Source organism: Lepidochelys kempii, chromosome 6 (genome assembly GCF_965140285.1).
Source record: "Lepidochelys kempii isolate rLepKem1 chromosome 6, rLepKem1.hap1, whole genome shotgun sequence".
NCBI lineage: Eukaryota > Metazoa > Chordata > Testudines > Cheloniidae > Lepidochelys > Lepidochelys kempii.
In genome coordinates, this window is record NC_136385.1 from 30375771 (window position 1) to 30396121 (window position 20351).

At 41.7% G+C, this 20351-nt stretch overlaps 2 protein-coding genes across 3 annotated transcripts in view; one reads left to right on the forward strand and one right to left on the reverse strand.

Moving 5' to 3' along the window:
* Positions 1 to 20351, forward strand: part of SERGEF (secretion regulating guanine nucleotide exchange factor) — a 255637-nt gene that overhangs the window by 209926 nt on the left and 25360 nt on the right. The window lies entirely within an intron of this gene.
* Positions 15303 to 20351, reverse strand: part of KCNC1 (potassium voltage-gated channel subfamily C member 1) — a 198324-nt gene continuing 193275 nt past the window's right edge. The window contains exon 4 of the mRNA XM_073347355.1: positions 15303 to 15725. Within this exon, the coding sequence (XP_073203456.1) occupies positions 15673 to 15725 (53 nt within the window). The 3' untranslated portion in view covers positions 15303 to 15672. The remainder of the gene's footprint in view (positions 15726 to 20351) is intronic.

A 20351-nucleotide genomic window follows, 5' to 3' on the forward strand; every position in this document is an offset into this window, starting at 1 on the left:
CCTGAACTGTGGGTTCACGAAAACGGCCAAGCTGAGGGCTGCTGTGAAGCTCCAAGGTGAGCAAATCCGCCAATAAGTGCAAGACCCACCAAGGTAGAGGAGGAACTTTGTCACATGCCTTAATAGCACCCGGACTGCTGCCACTTGCAGATTGCCGCCTCAAGCACCTGCTTGGACCGTGGATGCCTGGAGCCAGCCCTGACCTATGCAGTCACAGCACTACCAGTATCTGTTGCTTTGTTTGTATGGCACTCTAGGCTACCTTGAATATGAAAGGCACTATTATATATTACTGTATATTCAATCAAATTAGATCTGTTCTAGATGACTGTACTACAACTGTATGGTTATTCTTTGCCTCACTATAACTATTTGCAGAAAGAAAGCAGAAAATCCCATTTGTAGATATATTTTTTAGTTTGGTGGTGGCTGGAATGGCTAGTAATTATTAGGTGCATGCTCTGTGCTTCAGCACTTTTCATTACTGTAGAAATAAATCAGGAGAGGAGGGTTCATTGTTTTATTAGCTCCCTGAAGGAATCAGATTGTCTTGTGAGCCTGCACTTTTACTTGTTTTTGATTTGCTGTTAGGGAGCAATGACTCTGAATGGCACTTTGACATGGGGCTGCTAATCTAGAAAACTAAGCTAAATCCAGGCCAGGATGGAATAATTAGTGTTAAAATACGTTGAATTCGTGGCTTTTTCAGTGCAATGTATCCAAATAAAGCTTGCTGGACTTTCAGATAACGCAGATGCACCATGGATTTCTTTGTCCAAGTTACTAGGGTGCTTCAGAGATGAGTGGTCTCATAGAGTTTCAAAAGCTGTGCCGGAGGAAGCGGCTTAATGGCTTTACTGAGGCACTTCAGGCATCTGCGAAACGTTTGTTAAAAATGAGCGTAAGCAGAACAGCAGGAACAAGGGATGTGAGCAAGCTTGTGACCCCTTCTGAGTTTGTGACTGAAGAGTTCAGAATCACTGTGCCTTAATTTAAAAACTTTCTGCCACTTGAGTCTTGATGTGAGGAGTGGGGCGGGGAGGGGTAAGAGATGTGCAGGCAGAATGTGAATGTAACTCCCTCACTGCCTTGAGATACTGTAAGAGGAATTAAGAGCTATTTACACGTTCATGTAATCTGGAAATTTCTTTGCAAGAGGCAACAACTATCAGACTTAAGAAATAGCATATGGAAAAAAGAAGGAAGCTGTGAATGCCTCTTGCTACAGCAAGGTGTGTTTATGGCTAGTATATTTGACGCAAAGAATATGTATTAATGCTACAGTTTGGTTCACATGAACCGGTCTGAGGGGTATAAATGAGTGAAGAAGAGAGCTTTCTGTGAAATTCCATATCACCATAAACAAATGCTGTTCTGTGCACTCAAGAGCTGGGCCTTACAACAGAGACAATAAATGCTTTTGGCATCTTAGAGACTAACAAATTTATTTGGGCATAAGCTTTCATGGGCTAAAACCAACTTCATTGGATGGATTTTTTTTGCTGATACAGACTAACACGACTACCACTCTGAAATAAATGCTTTGTTGTTGTTGTTTGGATTCGTTTTTTGTTGTTTTTTTACTGGTGCTTCAGTCTCAAGTTCAGCTTTTAAGTGTCTTGTTGCTATGGAGAAAGAGTCTCTTGTATCCTATGCAGTGAGTGCATATAGCAATACTCCTTTCCAGTTCCGTGGTGGTGCTGTGATGCCTCTGCATTCTGCAGCTTTTTCCCAAGGAAATCCAGCTCTAACCTGTATGTTGTCTCTTGATTGTCTCTGTCCCTGACTTTTTGATCTCTCTCTCTCTCTCTCCCCCGCCCCTTTGTGAATGCTTTTTTTCTATCCTTTTTCTCCATCTCTACTCTTACCTGTATCTCCTCTTCTGCCTTTACTTCTCAGCAATGCCTCCCTTTACCTGCACAATTAAATGAAACTATTGGCTTGCCCTTATCTCCTTTCTCTGACATACTTTTTTCTCTGCATCTCTGCTCAGTGAGGCATACCACACTGCTCTACAAGCGATAGTACCATATATTTTTCTGCTACTCCATATTTTTTTTAACTGAAGCATTCTAGCACTCAGGTATCTAATATACAGTAGCAACAAATAATAGTACTTTGACTGAACCATAATATGACACCATTAAAGCATTGTGAGTTCTTATTGCTGCAGGGAAAGTATAATTTCTTGCATTTCAAAAAACTTACAAGTCCACTGTTCAAGCAGCAGCACCAGGATATAGTATTTCATATATATAAAGCTGAGTTCATTGCCACTGCAGGGGTATGGAATGGTCACAGGTATGCAGTCTGAGAGCATCAGTTTATAATGATCCATGCCCACAGGCTATCCATCCAGAGTTTCTGTCACCTGCTAACTGTGTACATGTGGTATGCTTATATGTAACTGGTGATTTCCCTTTTGGAAGAATATGCCAGAAGAGTGGGTATCGGGGCAGAGCAGGAAGGGGGGGCGATATGTGAGGATGGAGTGAAACGAGAACCTACATAGATTCTGAAAGTTAAGAAAAACATCAGACCTTTTGAATACTCTTCTGAACAGAGCTCCATAGCTGTTGAGTTTCCCTTATCAATAGCTCTTACCCTTATAGGAAACCTCTATACATATTTTTCAAAGTTGAGGCTAGGTTACTGAGTGCTTTTATATATGTACTCTTGCCACACTACTGCTGAGGTCTGCAAGGATTAGATAAAGGGGAAAAGTAGAGTATTTTTTCATTTTGGTGAGTCCTGAATGAACAGGGGGAGCTTGGAAAGGGCAGAGTACCCGCTGTGAATACAAACCCCCCTTTTCTTGTCCTCTCCATAGTTTTTATGTAGTTGATCACAAGTTTTTCAAAAGGCTCAGCTCCCATTTAGGCCCCTAAATGAAGTGGCCAGGTTTTCAACGTTCTGAGCACCCAGCAGCACCTGTTGAGCTGCTGAGCACTTCGGACAACCTAGTGCTAGCTGTATTGGACTGGTCTTTTTATATGCAGCAGTCATGTGCATGTGGTTGGGGTGAAGTGGCCCCACTTGTTCTTTTGGTTACCTTCACTTTAATATTATATTACATTGAAACTCAGTCTGTTCACTGAATTATCTCTGATACCCTGCTGTGGAGAAAGCCAGCTCATCTGTTCCTGCTGCTCTTAGCTGAGATTGTTATTAAACTTCCATTTGTTAATTGCCCTGTGTCTGTTACCAGCCTGGGGAGTCTAACCTTGCCACTGTGGTGGCCACCCCTTAAGCACATGCATCTGTTTACCTATGCTCAGGTATCCTTTCTTTCTTGGGCGAGCATTGGTTTGGCCACTCAGGCACAGAATCAGGTTACACCTCTTTGTGGATCCTCTTAAATTGCATCCATATTTCCTTAGTCTCCTGAGAATAACCCAGAATTTCAGCTAACCTGTACCACACTCTGTACATTTAACACAAGGGTGTCAAACTCCTTCTGTTCTGAGGGTTGAACTCCTTTCCCAGTAATAGACCATGGGCCAATAAAAGATACGACCTCACTCACCTTGTTTCTCTGATATTCTGGGACTGACAGGGCCACAACAACTCTGCATACCTGGACCAGGTTGTAAGTTTAGGACTTTATGCTGCTTTCAATCCACAGTGGCACTCTTGCTGATATCCGTCATTTTTTTTTTTCTAATGCTGTTGCTGAATTGTAGACGAAATATTCCTTGAGCCAGAGAGAAAGAGAGAGGGATTCTGTCTTCTGGTGGTGGTCAGGGCACTCGCCTGGGAGAGGCAGACTCAAGTTTCAGTCCCTGCTCCAGTGCATGCATACTTGTATATACAAAGCAGAACAGCTGCAGCAGGAGATAGTGAGAGAGAGCCACCCCAGGATGCCCAGTGGTTAGGGCACTCACCTGCTATGTGGGTGACCCCCATTGAAATCCCTGCGCTGAATGAGGTAGAGTGAAGACCCGAGCCCAAGGTTCCCACATCCCAGGTGAGTGTGCCAACCACAGGACTCTAGGGTATAAGGCTGGGCACCACCATATCCCCCTCCATTTTGTGAATGGGGACTAAGTCCCCTTGTAAATATACTGCCATCCCCATTTTTTGGCAAAAACTGTTTGCTAAATTTGCATACAGTTTCGGTCAACTCAGAACTGCATTTTTCAGCAAATAGACTATTCTGAAAAAATTCATCCGGGTCTAGTCTGTGGGAGATTTGCTCAAAGATCAAGGGTTGAACCTAGCCTTTATAGTAACTGAACTGATTGTTGTTATTGGTATTGTAGTAGTGGCTGCAGGCCAGGGCCCCAGTATACTGTAGAATCATCTAACAAATCACTGTTTATTCAGCGCCTCAGTATCTTGCTGTACTATGTGGACCTCTCATCGTCATTTTCCTCAACTTGATCTGTGTCTCTTCCATGGTGGATTGTGCGTCAGTGTGTAGCAGAGTAGTTTTCTATCCGTTCTATGTACTGATGCTGGAATGGAATAAGAATTTCTAACAAACAACTTCCTGTGTAGATGCTTGATTAAGTTAGACTGTGAGCCCTCAAGTCAGGGACAGTGTCTTGCTATGTGTTTATACAGCGCTTGGGACAGTGTGCCTCCAACTTGGCTTGCGATTTTTTTGGCACTATTACAATATAAAGAATAATAAAACCATGTTATTATATGTCATAGTAAATACAGACTTCAAGTGCAATAATATAAAGGATGTCACTGTGGAATCTGGACCTCAACCATCAACGTATAAAAGAGTGGCAGAAAAATCTTGTGGGCTTTTCCAAGGTTAACTGCTCATATTTCCATGCAGACACCACTTTGTTGGCTTGCTTTTTCTCATTAAATATAAAGGTTATGGAGAACAAGGCCCTAATCTTACAGTCATCCCAGCACAGGGGACTTGTTATAAAGTTGGAGGTGGGGTTGCTTATTGCAAGTGGAAAATCAAAGTTGGTATAAGGGGAATATAATATATATTAAATTATTCATTCTACATTTATAAGTAGATTCATTTAAGAGTTACATATTTGTATTAGTGGTACTGTACATGCATCATAAACACACAAGCGTGCTTTTAAAAAAAGTGATGTGTGTTTATCGAGTGAAGAGAATTATGAAACACAAATACTCCATCATAATTTCTTTGGCAAGATGAGCCCAACTGTGATGCTGAAGACTCTGACAGGCTTTCTTCATCTTGCAAGCCTAATTAGGTTTCTGAAGAAAAGCCTACACAGTTGCATTTAATGCCTGCAAATAAGATGCTAAATCAAAGAAGGATGTTTTGGAAAATAACACCTTTTTTCTTTCAGTTAAATGGAAGGGAGAGCAAGCCACGTATTTTGAACCTGTTCCTTCTCCCATTTAAGTCAGTAGAAAAGTCGCTATTGTAATGGAAGCAGCAACAGGCTTTTTATTTGCATATCAACCAGTTGTGTCTGGTCTTTACATGGATGCGTGGTGGGAGGTGGGACATCAAGAGACTTTTCCCTCTGAGGCACACGTAAAGACCAGACAGAACTGTGCAGCCACTGCATTCTGGAGAGAACAGGCCCTACTGAGTTCCAAGTGAGCAAGGAAGGTTGTGGAATCCCCATCAGTGGCGGTTTTTAAGAACAGGTTGGACAAACACCTGTCAGGGTTGGACGAGGTTTACTTTATCCTGCCTCAGCACAGGAGGCTGGACTAGATGACATGGCAATGATACTTTTTGTGATATGAACATCTGCCTGCTGGGATCACCAAAAAGCCATCAGATGGTAACTGTGCTGTGAGGCACTTAAAGCATTAACACTGATTTAGTTGGGGATTGGTCCTGCTTTGAGCAGGGGGTTGGACTAGATGACCTCCTGAAGTCCCTTCCAACCCTGATATTCTGTGATTCTTTGGTTTTATGTAGATCTCACTTCCGCCAGATGTCGTGCTATCTGGGTCACATCCATTCCCTACTGACATGAGCTGGATTTGAACCAGCAACCCTGAGGCTTTCCATCCTAATTTCCTGAGCTATACAATCACCCATTGGGTCTAGACTCACATTTTGTGTGTGATTATAATTTCATGTCTTTCTGAATGAGAAAAATACATGTAGTTTCACCCTCCATTTTGTTCATTTCCTGCCCTCCCCTTCGTAAAATCTCTGTGAGGCCTAAGTGCTCAAAGATCTGTAGTGATGTTAGACAAGGCAAAATAACACTTCAGTGTAAATTTCGTTGCTGGAGCTAAGTAGGTTGCCACAGTTGTGTAATTTCAGCAAAAAATCAAGTTATAACCCAGGCAGGACTAGTACTATAAAAATCAAAATGACCCAAACAATCTCAGGATTTAGGTAAAGGATGCCTGTTGCAAAAAAATAAAGGAATGCACTATTGCTTATTTTAAAACCAAGGGAAATGCAAAGGCAAGGGAAATGACTGTACAATATCTGTGCGTGATCATTTGAGAGTTCCACGCTATGCTAGGATTTCTCTCTGGCATTCTAATCTGCCTCAAGTGGCTAAAGTCTGTTAGCTTTCTGCAGATGGAAACAGATCTTGACTTTGCGACGCACAGTCCATATCCTTGCGGGATGGCTCTCAAAAAAGATTAGCTTTTTTACTGAGTTCATTCTGACATTAAAATATGTCTAGCTTGTAATGATTTAAACATTAACACAGATGGTCTTAGCCGTAGTAACCCATCTGTGTCCAGTGATAAAGTTCATCTGCTCAGTTCATGTAGTGTATTGTTTTCTTCATCTGCAGATATAGAGGCTGTCACAGTTCAGGGCAACTGCACCCATATTCCCCTCCATGGTCCAGTGAGGGCACCCACTCTATGCTCCAGGCTCCTCAGATGTCACTTTCTTGGGTAGAGACCCACATCTCCCTCCTTCCCTGACTGGGGTTTTTCCAGGATGCACAGTTCCCTGCCTCCACTGTGAATTCCTCAGCAATTCAGACTTCCTAAGCCAGCCATCTTTGCTTTATCCTGAGAGGCTGTAAACAGAATAATGGCCCTTGGGTCTAATGTACCACACACACAAGCAAGCACATTTATTCTTAAGGTGAAAGCACTACACTGAAAACATAAAAACAATAAAAGAACCTACACACGTACTAACAGGCATACCAGTGATCACTCCAACTCCAATCAGGGTCTGGCAGGTGAACAATCCTTCAAACCCAACCAAGGGTTTTTTCATGTGATCACAAGTTCATAGCAGCTTTTGGCTCAGAACAAGCACGCCCATGAATCTCTGACTCACTGCTTTATATAGTTTGGGTTTTTGACCTACAGAGATTGTGACTAGATCATCAGCCAGACAGTGTTCCCCTCCTCAGGTCGAAGCTTCAAAAGGTTGGAGATGGTAATTTGCATTCACCTCTCCCCATCTCCCGGCATTTCCTAGGAATTCCACCTAACTTTGTTTGCCTGGCACATGGTTTAAAAGAGAGCTTTGAAGCTTATAACACTTCCCAAAGTTTACATTGGCCACGTCTCCCACAAGAGAAGTACCAACCCCACAATAATACACAGATGATGGAATGCAAAGGTACTTAATTCAATAAGGTTTAATTTAATTCAGTAAGGTTTGTCCAGGATAGTGCAGAAAATTGCCATAACTGTCACATAGGATTTGTGTATATTTTTAAAAAAAAACTCTTTGGAAACAAGCTAGTGCATATGTAGACATCACCTGGACTATGGCTGTCTTCATAGGATTTTTTGGGTAGCCCCCCTGAGGTGCTCTGTAATGGAGGAGGGAGGATTTCTGGCTACTGGGAGGCATAGGAAGAAAGCTCGAGAGAGACTGACTTAAGGGCTTATAACAAAGGAAAGTATGGTGGAAACCTGCAGCAGAACACACATAGGAATAGCCAGACTGATTCAGATCAATGGTTTATGTACTCAGTACTCTTTCTCTGAGAGTGACCAGTACCAGATGCTTCAGGGAAACTACAAGGAATCCCACTGTGGACAATAATGTAATAACCTATCCATAAAGGAATGTTCTTCCTAACCCCACACAGGTAGTGGTGGGCATATCCGGAATCATAAGGGTTTATATCCTCCCTCAAATTAAAAATTATGTTCATTTGCGCTGGAAACACTCTGATATTCTCCTAACCCCAGGTCATTTAACTCCAGGTAGGAAAAGGTTCTCTCTTAGGAGCAACCTCTTTACAATGATGCATTTTGTGGACTTAATGGCTAAACTAACATACAGTAACTGAACACCTCAGGTCCACACTCCCTGGTGTGTATGCAGGACAGAATTGCTTGTGTGACTTTGTAGAGATGCACTGGGAGCATAAGGAGACCCTTCTACTGTAGAGCCTACGAACAGGCCAGCCAAAGGCCAGGGGGTAGTTTTGGTGGTGGTGGTAACAATTGTCTCTGTCTTTCTAATAACACCCAAGTTCCCATCTCCTCTGGGAAGCCCAGGTGGATTGCCAGATTTTTTTGTTTTACTCCTACATCCCTAAGAGGAACCCAACTGAAAATGGGTGTGAGATGATTTAACCACAAGGAAACAGCATAATTAACAGCAAGGGAGCAATATGAAAGTCACGTTCTGTGCCCTGGACAGTGTTCAGGGAAGATACTTTACAAAGGTTTGTCCATTTAAAGAGGGAAGGCTGGGGAGATACAGTAATAGTGTGGAATAGACCCCCTCCCCCACCTCTTTTGCTAATCTTTTCCCCAAGATCAGCAGAATTTACCATGACAGGCATTACAAATGCTCCCAGTTGGGTTGTGTGCAGATGGCAAATACGGATTTCGGAATGAGGTATAATCGGTGAGAAAGGAGGAACTATGTCTTTCAGAGGAGCTGGAGGGAGACCTTGAGGTACTGAAATCAATAGGAGTAATGAAAATAGAGATTCCCAGGAAGATCTGTTCCCAAGGAGGGAGTGAGGATTGTGCCTGGGGGAGACATGAAGCCCTAGGAGCAGAGAGAGTAAATCCTCCAAATATTACAATGAAGCTCCCTAACTCTACTTTGCATAGGAATAGCTTGTTAGCTTAGAAAATATTCTGACAAAAGCAGTTGCTGCTCCTTGAAGCATTGATTTGATGAGTGGAAAATGGTGACTGATTTGCAGCTGGCAAGAATGATAGGACAGGATGGGGGACCATCTGAAAATGGATTTGGTAGCCAGCACTGAAGGCTTCCATATTATATCCCAGGGGTGCAACCATGTACCATGAATCTACTGAGCCAAGTGGGGCTGTAATTCTGCAATTTTGTTTTCATGCACAAAGGGGTAAACTAATTTGTTTAGTTAGCAAAACTATTTCCCCATGTTTATTCCTCCCCCCGCTCCCCCGCTGTTCCTCAGACGTTCTTGTCAATTGCTGGAAATGGCCCACCTTGATTATCACTACAAAAGGTTCTCCCCCTCCCCCACTCTCCTGCTGGTAATAGCTCACCTTACCTGATCACTTTCCTTACCGTGTGTATGGTAATACCCGTTGTTTCATGTTCTCTGTGTATATAAATCTCCCCACTGTATTTTCCACTGAATGCATCCGATGACGTGAGCTATAGCTCACGAAAGCTTATGCTCAAATAAATTTGTTAGTCTCTAAGGTGCCACAAGTCCTCCTTTTCTTTATACAGGATTTTGTGTTACACCTTAGTCTGGGGGTGAGTATGGCTAATTGTAGTTAAGTTTGTTTTTTTCTAAAACGATGGCCTTTTAGCATGTCTGTAGTAGGAATAATGCAGACCGACAGCTGATACCTCTCAGTCCTGATCTGTTATCCCAGTACGGTGATCTGTCCTATGAGATGATGGCTAATAACACTAGTGTCATGTGGTGGGAGTTTTGGGATGTGGGTATATATCTACTAAAAACTCCAATCGAAGCACTAAATTCAAGTTCAATTGTAGGCGAATAGTCTCTTTAGATACCACAATGATAGATGCATAATGGGGGAGAAGGGGAGGTTGAAAATAGAGCTAGTTAAAAAAGCTCACGAAAGCTCATGCTCAAATAAATTGGTTAGTCTCTAAGGTGCCACAAGTACTCCTTTTCTTTTTGCGAATACAGACTAACACGGCTGTTACTCTGAAACCTTAAAAAAAATGGTTTTCTTGCCTCACCAAAAAATCAACAAACTATATTTTCCCCATTTTCAAAATTTTCTATGCAAAATATGGACTTTTTGGTGAAATATAAAAAACTGAAATATTTTGGCTGAAAAAACCAAAATCTTTAGTTTTGGGGTGTTTTTTAAAAAATTAAATAGCTATATTTTCTGTGGAAAGCAGACCTGTCATAGTACAACCCCATCTGGGGTACTCTCCCATGGCAAGCTGCAGCATGACTGATGTGCCTGCCTCAGTTTCCCCTCTCAGGTAACCCTAGGACTCTACATCCGGCTCCCTTGCCTCAACACTACTGCTCTTTGGGTAGTTTATTGCTGGTTTATTGCAAAAACATTGTGCAAATGGTCCAACACAAGTCCCAACACATAGTCCATTTATTGTTTCAGTGCAAGTAATCATTAAAACCCCAAGACAGTTTGTCCCTTGTTGCCCCACATACCACTTGCCAATACCTTCTGCCACACCATGATTCTTTGTCGGTCCTCTTCTGTCCCTCTTCTGTCTGTCTTCTCTCCCTCCTTCTAGATGGAGTTGTGACCCTGTTCTCCAGTGTGGAACTCCAGAGCCTCTCTGCTGGGAGATCATCCTCACCAAGGGAGCATCCCTCACCCTCCTTGGCCTTCTCACTGTTCCTCTGGGTCCAGCTCTCTAGGGTGGAGATGTCAATGTGTAAGCCCCTCTGCTGCTCCCCTGTATTCAGCTCTCACCCGCCCTTGGTTTAAGCTCTCCATCTGAGAGAGAGCAGGCACCTTTCTCTGCCACTTCCTCCTGCCTTCAGTCTTCTCCCAGGATCCAGTGCTCTAAAGCAACCGCTCACTCACCAGGTCTACCTTCCCTCTAGGCCCAGGTGCCCTTTTCTAAATCTGATTGTGGTCAACTGACCAGGCGCAGGTGCACTGGCCCTGCTTCTTCTTAAAGAGCCAGTGTTCCCTGTGACAAGACCTTTTCATGAATAATTTTTTTGGTCAAAATCCCAATTTTCTGTCAACAAAAGGTTTTGAGGGAAAATTTTCAACCAGCCCTTGTTTAAAAGCATGTTTTAAAAAAATAAACCTTCCTAACTCAATGTATGTTGCACTATAAGGTGGGTAGAAAGCTGGCTAAATTGTCGGGCTCAACGGGTAGTGATCAATGGCTCCATGTCTAGTTGGCAGCCGGTATCAAGTGGAGTGCCCCAAGGGTCGGTCCTGGGGCCGGTTTTATTCAATATCTTCATAAATGATCTGGAAGATGGTGTGGATTGCACTCTCAGCAAATTTGCGGATGATACTAAACTGGGAGGAGTGGTAGATACGCTGGAGGGGAGGGATAGGATACAGAAGGACCTAGACCAATTGGAAGATTGGGCCAAAAGGAATCTGATGAGATTCAATAAGGATAAGTGCAGGGTCCTGCACTTAGGACGGAAGAACCCAATGCACAGCTACAGACTAGGGACCGAATGGCTAGGCAGCAGTTCTGCAGAAAAGGACCTCGGGGTGACAGTGGACGAGAAGCTGGATATGAGTCAGCAGTGTGCCCTTGTTGCCAAGAAGGCCAATGGCATTTTGGGATGTATAAGTAGGGGCATAGCGAGCAGATCGAGGGACGTGATCGTTCCCCTCTATTCGACATTGGTGAGGCCTCATCTGGAGTACTGTGTCCAGTTTTGGGCCCCACACTTCAAGAAGGATGTGGATAAATTGGAGAGAGTCCAGCGAAGGGCAACAAAAATGATTAGGGGACTGGAACACATGAGTTATGAGGAGAGGCTGAGGGAGCTGGGATTGTTTAGCCTGCAGAAGAGAAGAATGAGGGGGGATTTGATAGCTGCTTTCAACTACCTGAAAGGGGGTTCCAAAGAGGATGGCTCTAGACTGTTCTCAATGGTAGCAGATGACAGAACGAGGAGTAATGGTCTCAAGTTGCAGTGGGGGAGGTTTAGATTGGATATTAGGAAAAACTTTTTCACTAAGAGGGTGGTGAAACACTGGAATGCGTTACCTAGGGAGGTGGTAGAATCTCCTTCCTTAGAGGTTTTTAAGGTCAGGCTTGACAAAGCCCTGGCTGGGATGATTTAACTGGGAATTGGTCCTGCTTTGAGCAGGGGGTTGGACTAGATGACCTTCTGGGGTCCCTTCCAACCCTGATATTCTATGATTCTATGTGTAGCATTACCTCTGTGATTCATCTAAGTAAATGTGATTTCAGAAGTGGATCCAAGTTACTGATTTTTGGAGGTGCTGGGAATTCACAAGTTCCATAAACTTCAGCTAGAGTTGTAGATACTCATCTACTGTGAAATTGTGGTCCTTAAAATATTGAAATATGTGGGCAATCATGTCCCCATTTATAAAATGGGAAGAACGTTTCCTTTGTCTTGTTTACATAGATGACAAGCTTTTTGGGTACAGACTGTGTCTTACTATGTGTGTATACAATGCCTAGCACAGTGGAGCCCCAGCCTTGGTTGATGCCTGTAGCTGTTATGGTCATAGCAATCGTAATATTAGGGAAGGGGGTGAAAACTTTGTTCTCTTCTTTGAGTAACTTGATGTTCTTTATTTTAAGGGCATCCAGAGAAAGATGAGTACCTTAACAGCATGCATAACAACACATAATATTTGCCTGATTCTAATATTGGTTGGTATTAGGGAGTTTCAGACCCAAACACCCTAGGAATTTTTGAAGTGGTTGTGTACTGTGGGAGAAGTGGAGGAGATGGGTGGGGGCAGGGGAATGGAAGCCAGTTAAGTGTGTTCTCTTTTGTTGCTGTTGTCAATCATTAACTCCTCGTTAACCTTTTGGTGTTCAGAATTCATCCACTTTTTAAAATATTCCTACTCAGGAGCTCTCAGTGCAGGAAAGATTCATGGTTGATTGGGATTGGAATTAGTTTTCGTCTTGGAATGTGCCAATACAGTCATTCCACTGGGTGTGTTCAAGTGAAAGGGAATATATGCTAACAGAAGTGAAGTATATGCTAATGGAAAGTGAGCGAAATCAAGAAAGAATGGTTTATAATACGTGAGTACATTCCATAGGGCATACAGCTTATCATTTACATTATGGATGCCAGATCTCTTCAGCTTTGTTTTGTGGTTCTCTGATCCATAACACAAAACAAATGGTTACACTGATTAACATACAAGGTAGTCTCTTTCTCCTCAAATGGTGTGTATTTATGTATAGAAACAGGTCTGTTTTTTGAACGGGTATTTGGTAAATTGGTTTCACGAAGGCTTGCCAGTTGATTTCCCAGTAAAATAACAAGTAGGGTGCACTGACACAAAGTTAACTACAAATCACTAAACACTACATTTTGGGCCAATTTCTCTGCTGCTGTTCCTGCATTGAAGTCAAAGGAGTTTTGCCAACAGAGAATTTGGCCTGTTGTCTTTTGTTTGATGTTCAAAAATGCCTGATTACTCAGTGAGTCTTACAAGATTGGGAAAACGTTGTAGGGATAAATCAAGTTTAGACTGAAACCATCTCTTCTAGGAAATAATGTAGAATTAGGGTAATCAGTGGCTAATTTAATTTCTGAACAAGCTCTGGCACTGTGTTAATTGCTACAGTCCAAACTGGTGCAGCCCAGGTTGATGGCCTTATACCAGTAACAATTTTGGGTTTTGGGGGGTTCTGTTCATCAGCTAATTCAGTTAAAACACACATTACTGCATGCACAGGGTTTTAAACTGGGAAGCTCGTGTCTGTTGCCAAGCGGAATAATCATTTTAAGTAGCTGAAATAGATTAGTGCATGTTGGCAATTTTCATTTGTGTATAAATTTATTTTTAATGTTGCGGGGCATTGTTGGATGTTGCAAACATTAAAAGAGCTTGACGATATCTGAACTAGGATTCTGGTGTCAAACAGTAGGTGGAAATTGATTTTATTCTCATCATTGATTAAAATTTTATTAGCAGCCTTTAAAGATAGTGGCAAGGCAGCTCTTCAGGGATGAACAACCTGAAGACTTGCCTTCCTGTTTCCATAGCAACACAGCATTTTGATCCTTTCAAGGAGACCTTGCTTGCATCATGTACTGCAAGGGTATTAGATTCAGAAGAGAACTGTGTTAACAGTTCAGTATCTCGCTCTTTGCCCTAAATTATGCGGCATGAAATGAAAACAAACTGAATTTAAACAAGAAAAAAAACTCTTCCTGTGAAAGATCAGTCTTGTTACTACATTTTCTTTTTAGATGTTAATTGCACTAGACGAAGAAAAATAGTTTGTCCTTTTAATTGTTGTGCTATTTTAGAGGCATAAAGTCGTGGCCGCACTGCTGAAAAAGGGGAATATTTGAAAGCTGAGGTACTGTGTTTTTGAATGGACTGCTCAGTTGTAAAACTACTCCTTATGCAAATGACTTCATCAGTGAAATCACCCTCTTAACAGTAATAGTTCCCAGTATAGTGGTCATTATTGATATATTTACAATTGCCATCAGTACTACATTAAGTGCAGGGAAGATGGGAAATATTGTAGTAATGAGGCAAAAGGCAAAATTGTAAATGGTGACCTTGGTTTGTGCTAGTTTTCTGATACTACGGACCTCAGCACTGGAAGTGTGCCCTGTTAGAGGTGGCATTCTCAGGCATAACATGAAGAATCTGAGAGTTTAGTACCCAGGATACGTACACCCATGTGAGACATTTCAGGTCACCCAGAGTTTGATGCATATTTATCACTGCTAATTTAACACTGTCCCACTACTGGATACGATGTCAGTGCTGATCAAGTGTTTTTGATTATCAAGGATATAAATTAATAGATTTGTCAATTTTAAAACCAGAAGGGATCATTGTGATCATCTGGTCTCACCTTATGCATAACACAGGCCACAGAACCTCACCACGACAGTTATGCATCAAACCCTTAACTTCTGTTTGAGTTATAGCATATCTTTTAGAAACACATTCAGTCCTGACTAAAAGACCACAAGTGTTGGAGAATCGCCCACATCCCTAGGTGAGTTGTTCCAATGCTTTTTTCGTCTCTCTCTTAAAAATGTGCCCCTTATTTCTGAATTTGTCTAGCTTCAGCTTCCAACCATTAGATCTCTGCATGACTCTAAATACCCAGATGTGCTTAAGTGTCATGCAATCAGATTGCAGATTTCTATTTCAGTGCTGTGGTGATTTACATTCTGAATTAAAAAATGCTATTTTAATGTAAACATTTTACAGTAAACAACCACATAACAATGAGAGAAGTATTTAAGTGATGTGTACAGATGCAGGTCTGTACAATATTTTCAGTTCTGGCATTCAGAATGTTTTATTTTCTATTCCTCCATTTGTGTAAATTTTTCTGCAAAGGGTATTTGAAACATATCAAGGTCTATCAATAAAAAGCTAGAGCTTTCCCAGTAGCTGTTGCTATAGTTACACAGTGCAGCTCTTAGCATCATGCACAGTAAGTAAAGCACCTGCAATTCCTTAAAAACCCTTATTTGCAGGATAAGATAGAAAGAGACACTGCTGGCACATGGATGCAGCATTAACACCAGAATTCTTGGTTGCTTTGAGATTCTTGCTTCTTTATTCATCCAGTGGTCTGTGAAAATATCTTGTGGAGGGGGAGCAAAGGGGAAAAGATCTGTCTCAAAAGGTGCCTGATACCTTCTGCTTCTGAGGGAAGTAGTCTCTGCAGTTGCCTAGAAATCAGAAGATAAAGATGAGCATGAACATGAGCTTAGAAAAATTTTGGTTTAGAGCATATCCCAAGGAAGACTATAGTGACTGAAACACTGGTGTGTTTTGGTTTTAAATGATACCACATCATCGGTGCTGGCTTACTCCAAATATAACCAACCCTCTCCTCTTTCCAGTAAATGGCAGCCTTCCCTCTAGAAATGTACCACCAGAATGACAAGCCTCTGAAACAAATAATCTGATCATCTTTGCAATGGCCTTTTAATGCAGTGGTGGAGAATGATGTGCCTTTTCTGGTTGTGGAGTACAGTAGTTAAATATATCCTTAGGTATTTTAATAATACAAATGTTGAAATAAATATCTTTGGCACTTGGAATCAGCTTTTTAAAAGCGTAGCTCTGGTATGCATAAAAATTCCAAAACCTGAATTTTTCATCTTTTTTAAACTGGATCTTCTTAATTTAAAATTAAGAATATATAAACATAATTCTAGTTCTCATTTCTACTTGGTATTCTGTTTATATAGCATTTTAAAATTTTGAAACATTATAAAAGTAAGCCTTCGTTAACTGATGACTCCTAACCTGATCTTGGAGGTTTTATAGTTTTGGGTAGAATAATGAGATTATAAAATTTAGCAATATGTTTCTGGTGATAGTTTAGTAATGCATTTGGTGGTAAATAGGTGAACAAACAAACAAACAGATGGTAGCATCCTAGGGGCTTTTTGCAATAAGAGCTAAACTGCATTGTCGTATCAAAACTATGGGGAAAGTCACTTATGCAAATGTGTTAACGATTGGAAACATAAGTATGGACAACCGTAGCCCTAAATTTGGTTTCCCAAAATACCAAATATAAATTAGGGGCTGAGACTTGACTGGATCAGATATTGTCCTCATTGTATGTGGGTGGAATGGGAAAAAGTCAACTCCATCCCTAGCTGGAACAATGGGACAATGACCTGGGACAACCAGAAAGGAAGCTTGGCCCACTGTGTTCCTCTTGGGGTGACCTCCACTTACATTTTCTTCAATCGTTGTTTCTAAAGTCTCCATAATGTTATAAGTATGAATAGTGTAAGAAGATAAGAAATGGCCCACCTTGATTATCATGCACATTGTAGGGAGAGTGGTCACTTTGGATAAGCTATTACCAGCAGGAGAGTGAGTTTGTGTGTGTGGTTTTTGGAGGGGGGTGAGGGAGTGAGAGAACCTGGATTTGTGCAGGAAATGGCCCACCTTGATTATCATACACATTATGAAGAGAGTGGTCACTTTGGATGGGCTATTACCAGCAGGAGAGTGAGTTTGTGTGGGGGGGGGGGCAGAGGGTGAGAAAACCTGGATTTGTGCTGGAAATGGCCCAACTTGATGATCACTTTAGATAAGCTATTACCAGCAGGACAGTGGGGTGGGAGGAGGTATTGTTTCATGGTCTCTGTGTGTATAATGTCTTCTGCAGTTTCCACGGTATGCATCCGATGAAGTGAACTGTAGCTCACGAAAGCTTATGCTCAAATAAATTGGTTAGTCTCTAAGGTGCCACAAGTACTCCTTTTCTTTTTGCGAAGACAGACTAACACGGCTGTTACTCTGAAACTAGTGTAAGATGGTAAGTATAAACAATTCAGAAAAACACTTTACTGTACTACTTATATTTATATATGTAGATTTTTCTATGATTTCAGTTATACTTGTCAGTATATAACTAAAGCTCAAAGTTCCTGTGTGCTTCATCAATTTCATCTTCTTAATTAACTCTAAGTAGCCATTTGAATAAAGAACTTGTTATTTGCAACTAGCGCATGTTGCACCCCAATAAATAATTTTATAATTGCAATAAACAGTCATGCTACAGCTTGTAAAATATTTTTGAGATAAGAAAGTAATAGTATCCCTATTTTACATATGGGGAAATGGAGGCACAGGTTCTGTATTGTGGAGCAAACAGTATCAAGCAGCCTTACAAAATTCTGCTCAACCCTCCTTCCTACCGCCCCCCCCATCCCCAAGTAGTTTTATTTTAATGGCTGAATAAAGTATGATCAATTTATTTCATTATCAGTCATGTTAAAGGCCAGGTAAGTATATGCTCTGCCAGTGCATGGTAAATGTTCATGACTGTTTTGCAAGGCTGGACTAAAGGGACAGCTGACACAATACTTTAGGGTTATGATAAACAGTATAATGGCTTTTTAAAATATTCAGACCTGTAGAGGAAAGATGCGATTAGCCTTGCAAATGGTTAATAAAATAGAAATGTGGTGGCTGGCTTGTTATTATGTATTTGCATTGTGATAACAGCTGGAGGCCCCAGCTGATATCAGGACTCCATTGTGTTTGATGCTCTAACAGACACAGTCCCTGCCACAAAGAGCTTACAGTCTAAATAAACAAAACAGAAAAAAAGTTGTTGGGGGAAGAAAGGCAGGCATAGAGAAATGAAGTAACTTGCCCAAGGTCACAGAGCAGCTCATTGGTAAGGCCAGGAATAGAACCCAGGTTCCCTGAGTCCCAATCCAGTGCCCTATCTACTGAAGCATGCTGCCTCCCATAACATTCTTCTCAGGGCTAGAAAGGGTGCCTCTGATCACTTCAGAAATTCTAGAAGCAGGATTAGTTTCCTGCATTCTCAGAGCTCAGTCTCCTCCCTCTGCGGCAGGAGGTATTAGAAACACAGCACTGAGAGGAGTTTTAAAGAAGGAAGCTGTTGGCTCAGCATGAATAAATCATTTCCTGATGGGCCTTTTCACTCAGAATCCACAAGAAAAAAACCATTCCTCAGTGCTTTTCTCCCTGTTTCAAGGGAAAACTATTTGTCCTTCAGTCTCACCAGCAGAGCTTGTCTTTACTACAAAATATACTCACGTTAGAACACAACCTTATCTGTTAACAGGTAACATGGTGTTGAGGATGTCTCTGCAGTCAGTGTGGACAAGAATAGGTTGCACCAAACCATCATTTCAGCTAGACATGTTTATACCCTATAGAGACCACAGTTTAGCCCTTACTAGCTGAGATTGTGTCGAACATGACTTATTCTTGCCTACGCTGGCTGCAAAGTCATGGTCAGCATCGTGATGATCAACTCAATTCATCAAAGCTGTTTTCTGAGAGAATTACATTTTTTAGTGAATGCAATGCCACCATCACTTAATTGTCTTCTGCAGGGCCAAAAAAGTCTCTATAGAAAAGGTGACCAACTGCAAAGAGAAAAGAAGTTAATTCACAGTTTTGTCTGGAAACAGGTACTAAAACCTTGAAAGGCTAAGAAACAGCATGGATAGAGGTGTATGGGAGCTGTGGATTAATTAGTTAGTTTTGGTGTTTCCTTAAAACAAAGTTCTGAACAAGGTTGTCTTTCATGTTGGAAATTAAACACTTAGCTCAATCAGTAACCTTTCAGCAAGACAGATTGGCAAGGAGAGAAGGCATTGGAAATTAGAGCAGATGAAATTACCTGAACCTTTATCCAATGTACTGATTTACAGATAGCTGTAAACAACAAAACATTTCTTTCTCAAAGACATAAAAAGACATCATTCTTGCTCATGAAAGATCTACTGAAGGGTGGCCCTTTTGCTTCATATTAATAGCCGCACTCATGCACAGATTGCCGAAGACCAAACATGTTCAGTTAGTCCATCGGTCAATTGAACAACTTGATGAAGAAGTCGTTTAAAATAAAATGTACTCTGCTTGCTATGCTTTGAACGGAGCCATTGCTGGGCTTTCTTGCCTTTTCAATATTGTACATTTGAACCAAACTAGATAGCCTAGGTGTGGTAAGAAAATAAGCCCAGATCCTGGAGATGAGCCATGTGGCACCTGGTGCAGTGCTGATTGTTAGGCTACTGGGCACTGTTCTGGTCCTGAGGAATAATTTAATGCTCTATACTTTATTAAAGTCCAGCTTCCTAGTTACTTTATAGTATATTTAGTGGTAAGGTATTTCTGTTTGTTTAAATAAATTACATTTTAAAAAGGTAATCAGGCCTACATTTTCAATAGTCTGGTGATTATCAATGCCCGAAATTTCTTGTTGCCCAAGTGTATGCTCCTTTAAAAGGGCTTGATTTTCAGAGGGTGGGTGCTCAGCATTTTCTGATAATCAGGCCCCATCAAAGAAAATTTCATCTTAAACATTTAAAGAGAAATTGGTGTAACGGAAAATCCATGACAACTGCCACTGGCTGCTGTAGATGCCTGTGCAAGGTCCTGTGGCAGGAAGTCTGCTAGAAGGGGAGGTTGCAGTACCAAAAGGTGGCCCCAGTCTCCCTCTGCCTGAGATTCCATGGTAAGGCTGTGCAGCCCAAAAAGAGGGCACTGCAGGCTGGGAAGGTGTGGTACAGTGGGGTAAATGTAGATGACTAAATATTGCCGTGTAATCCACTGGTGAGTGGGTGTTATATGTCCTCCTCTGTGCCCAGTCCATGAAAGAGGCGACACTGTGGCAGCCCTTGGCTTTTTAGCGCAAGCTGTAGAGACTCATATTTCCAGCTCTCATGGTCCCCAATTCAGTCTCCACTGATGGCCAAGATGGTAGCTCTTACATCTGCAAAACCCATACGCATGTGTTTCATTTGTATACTTGTCTGTGCAGAGTGGGTAACTGCATCTATAGA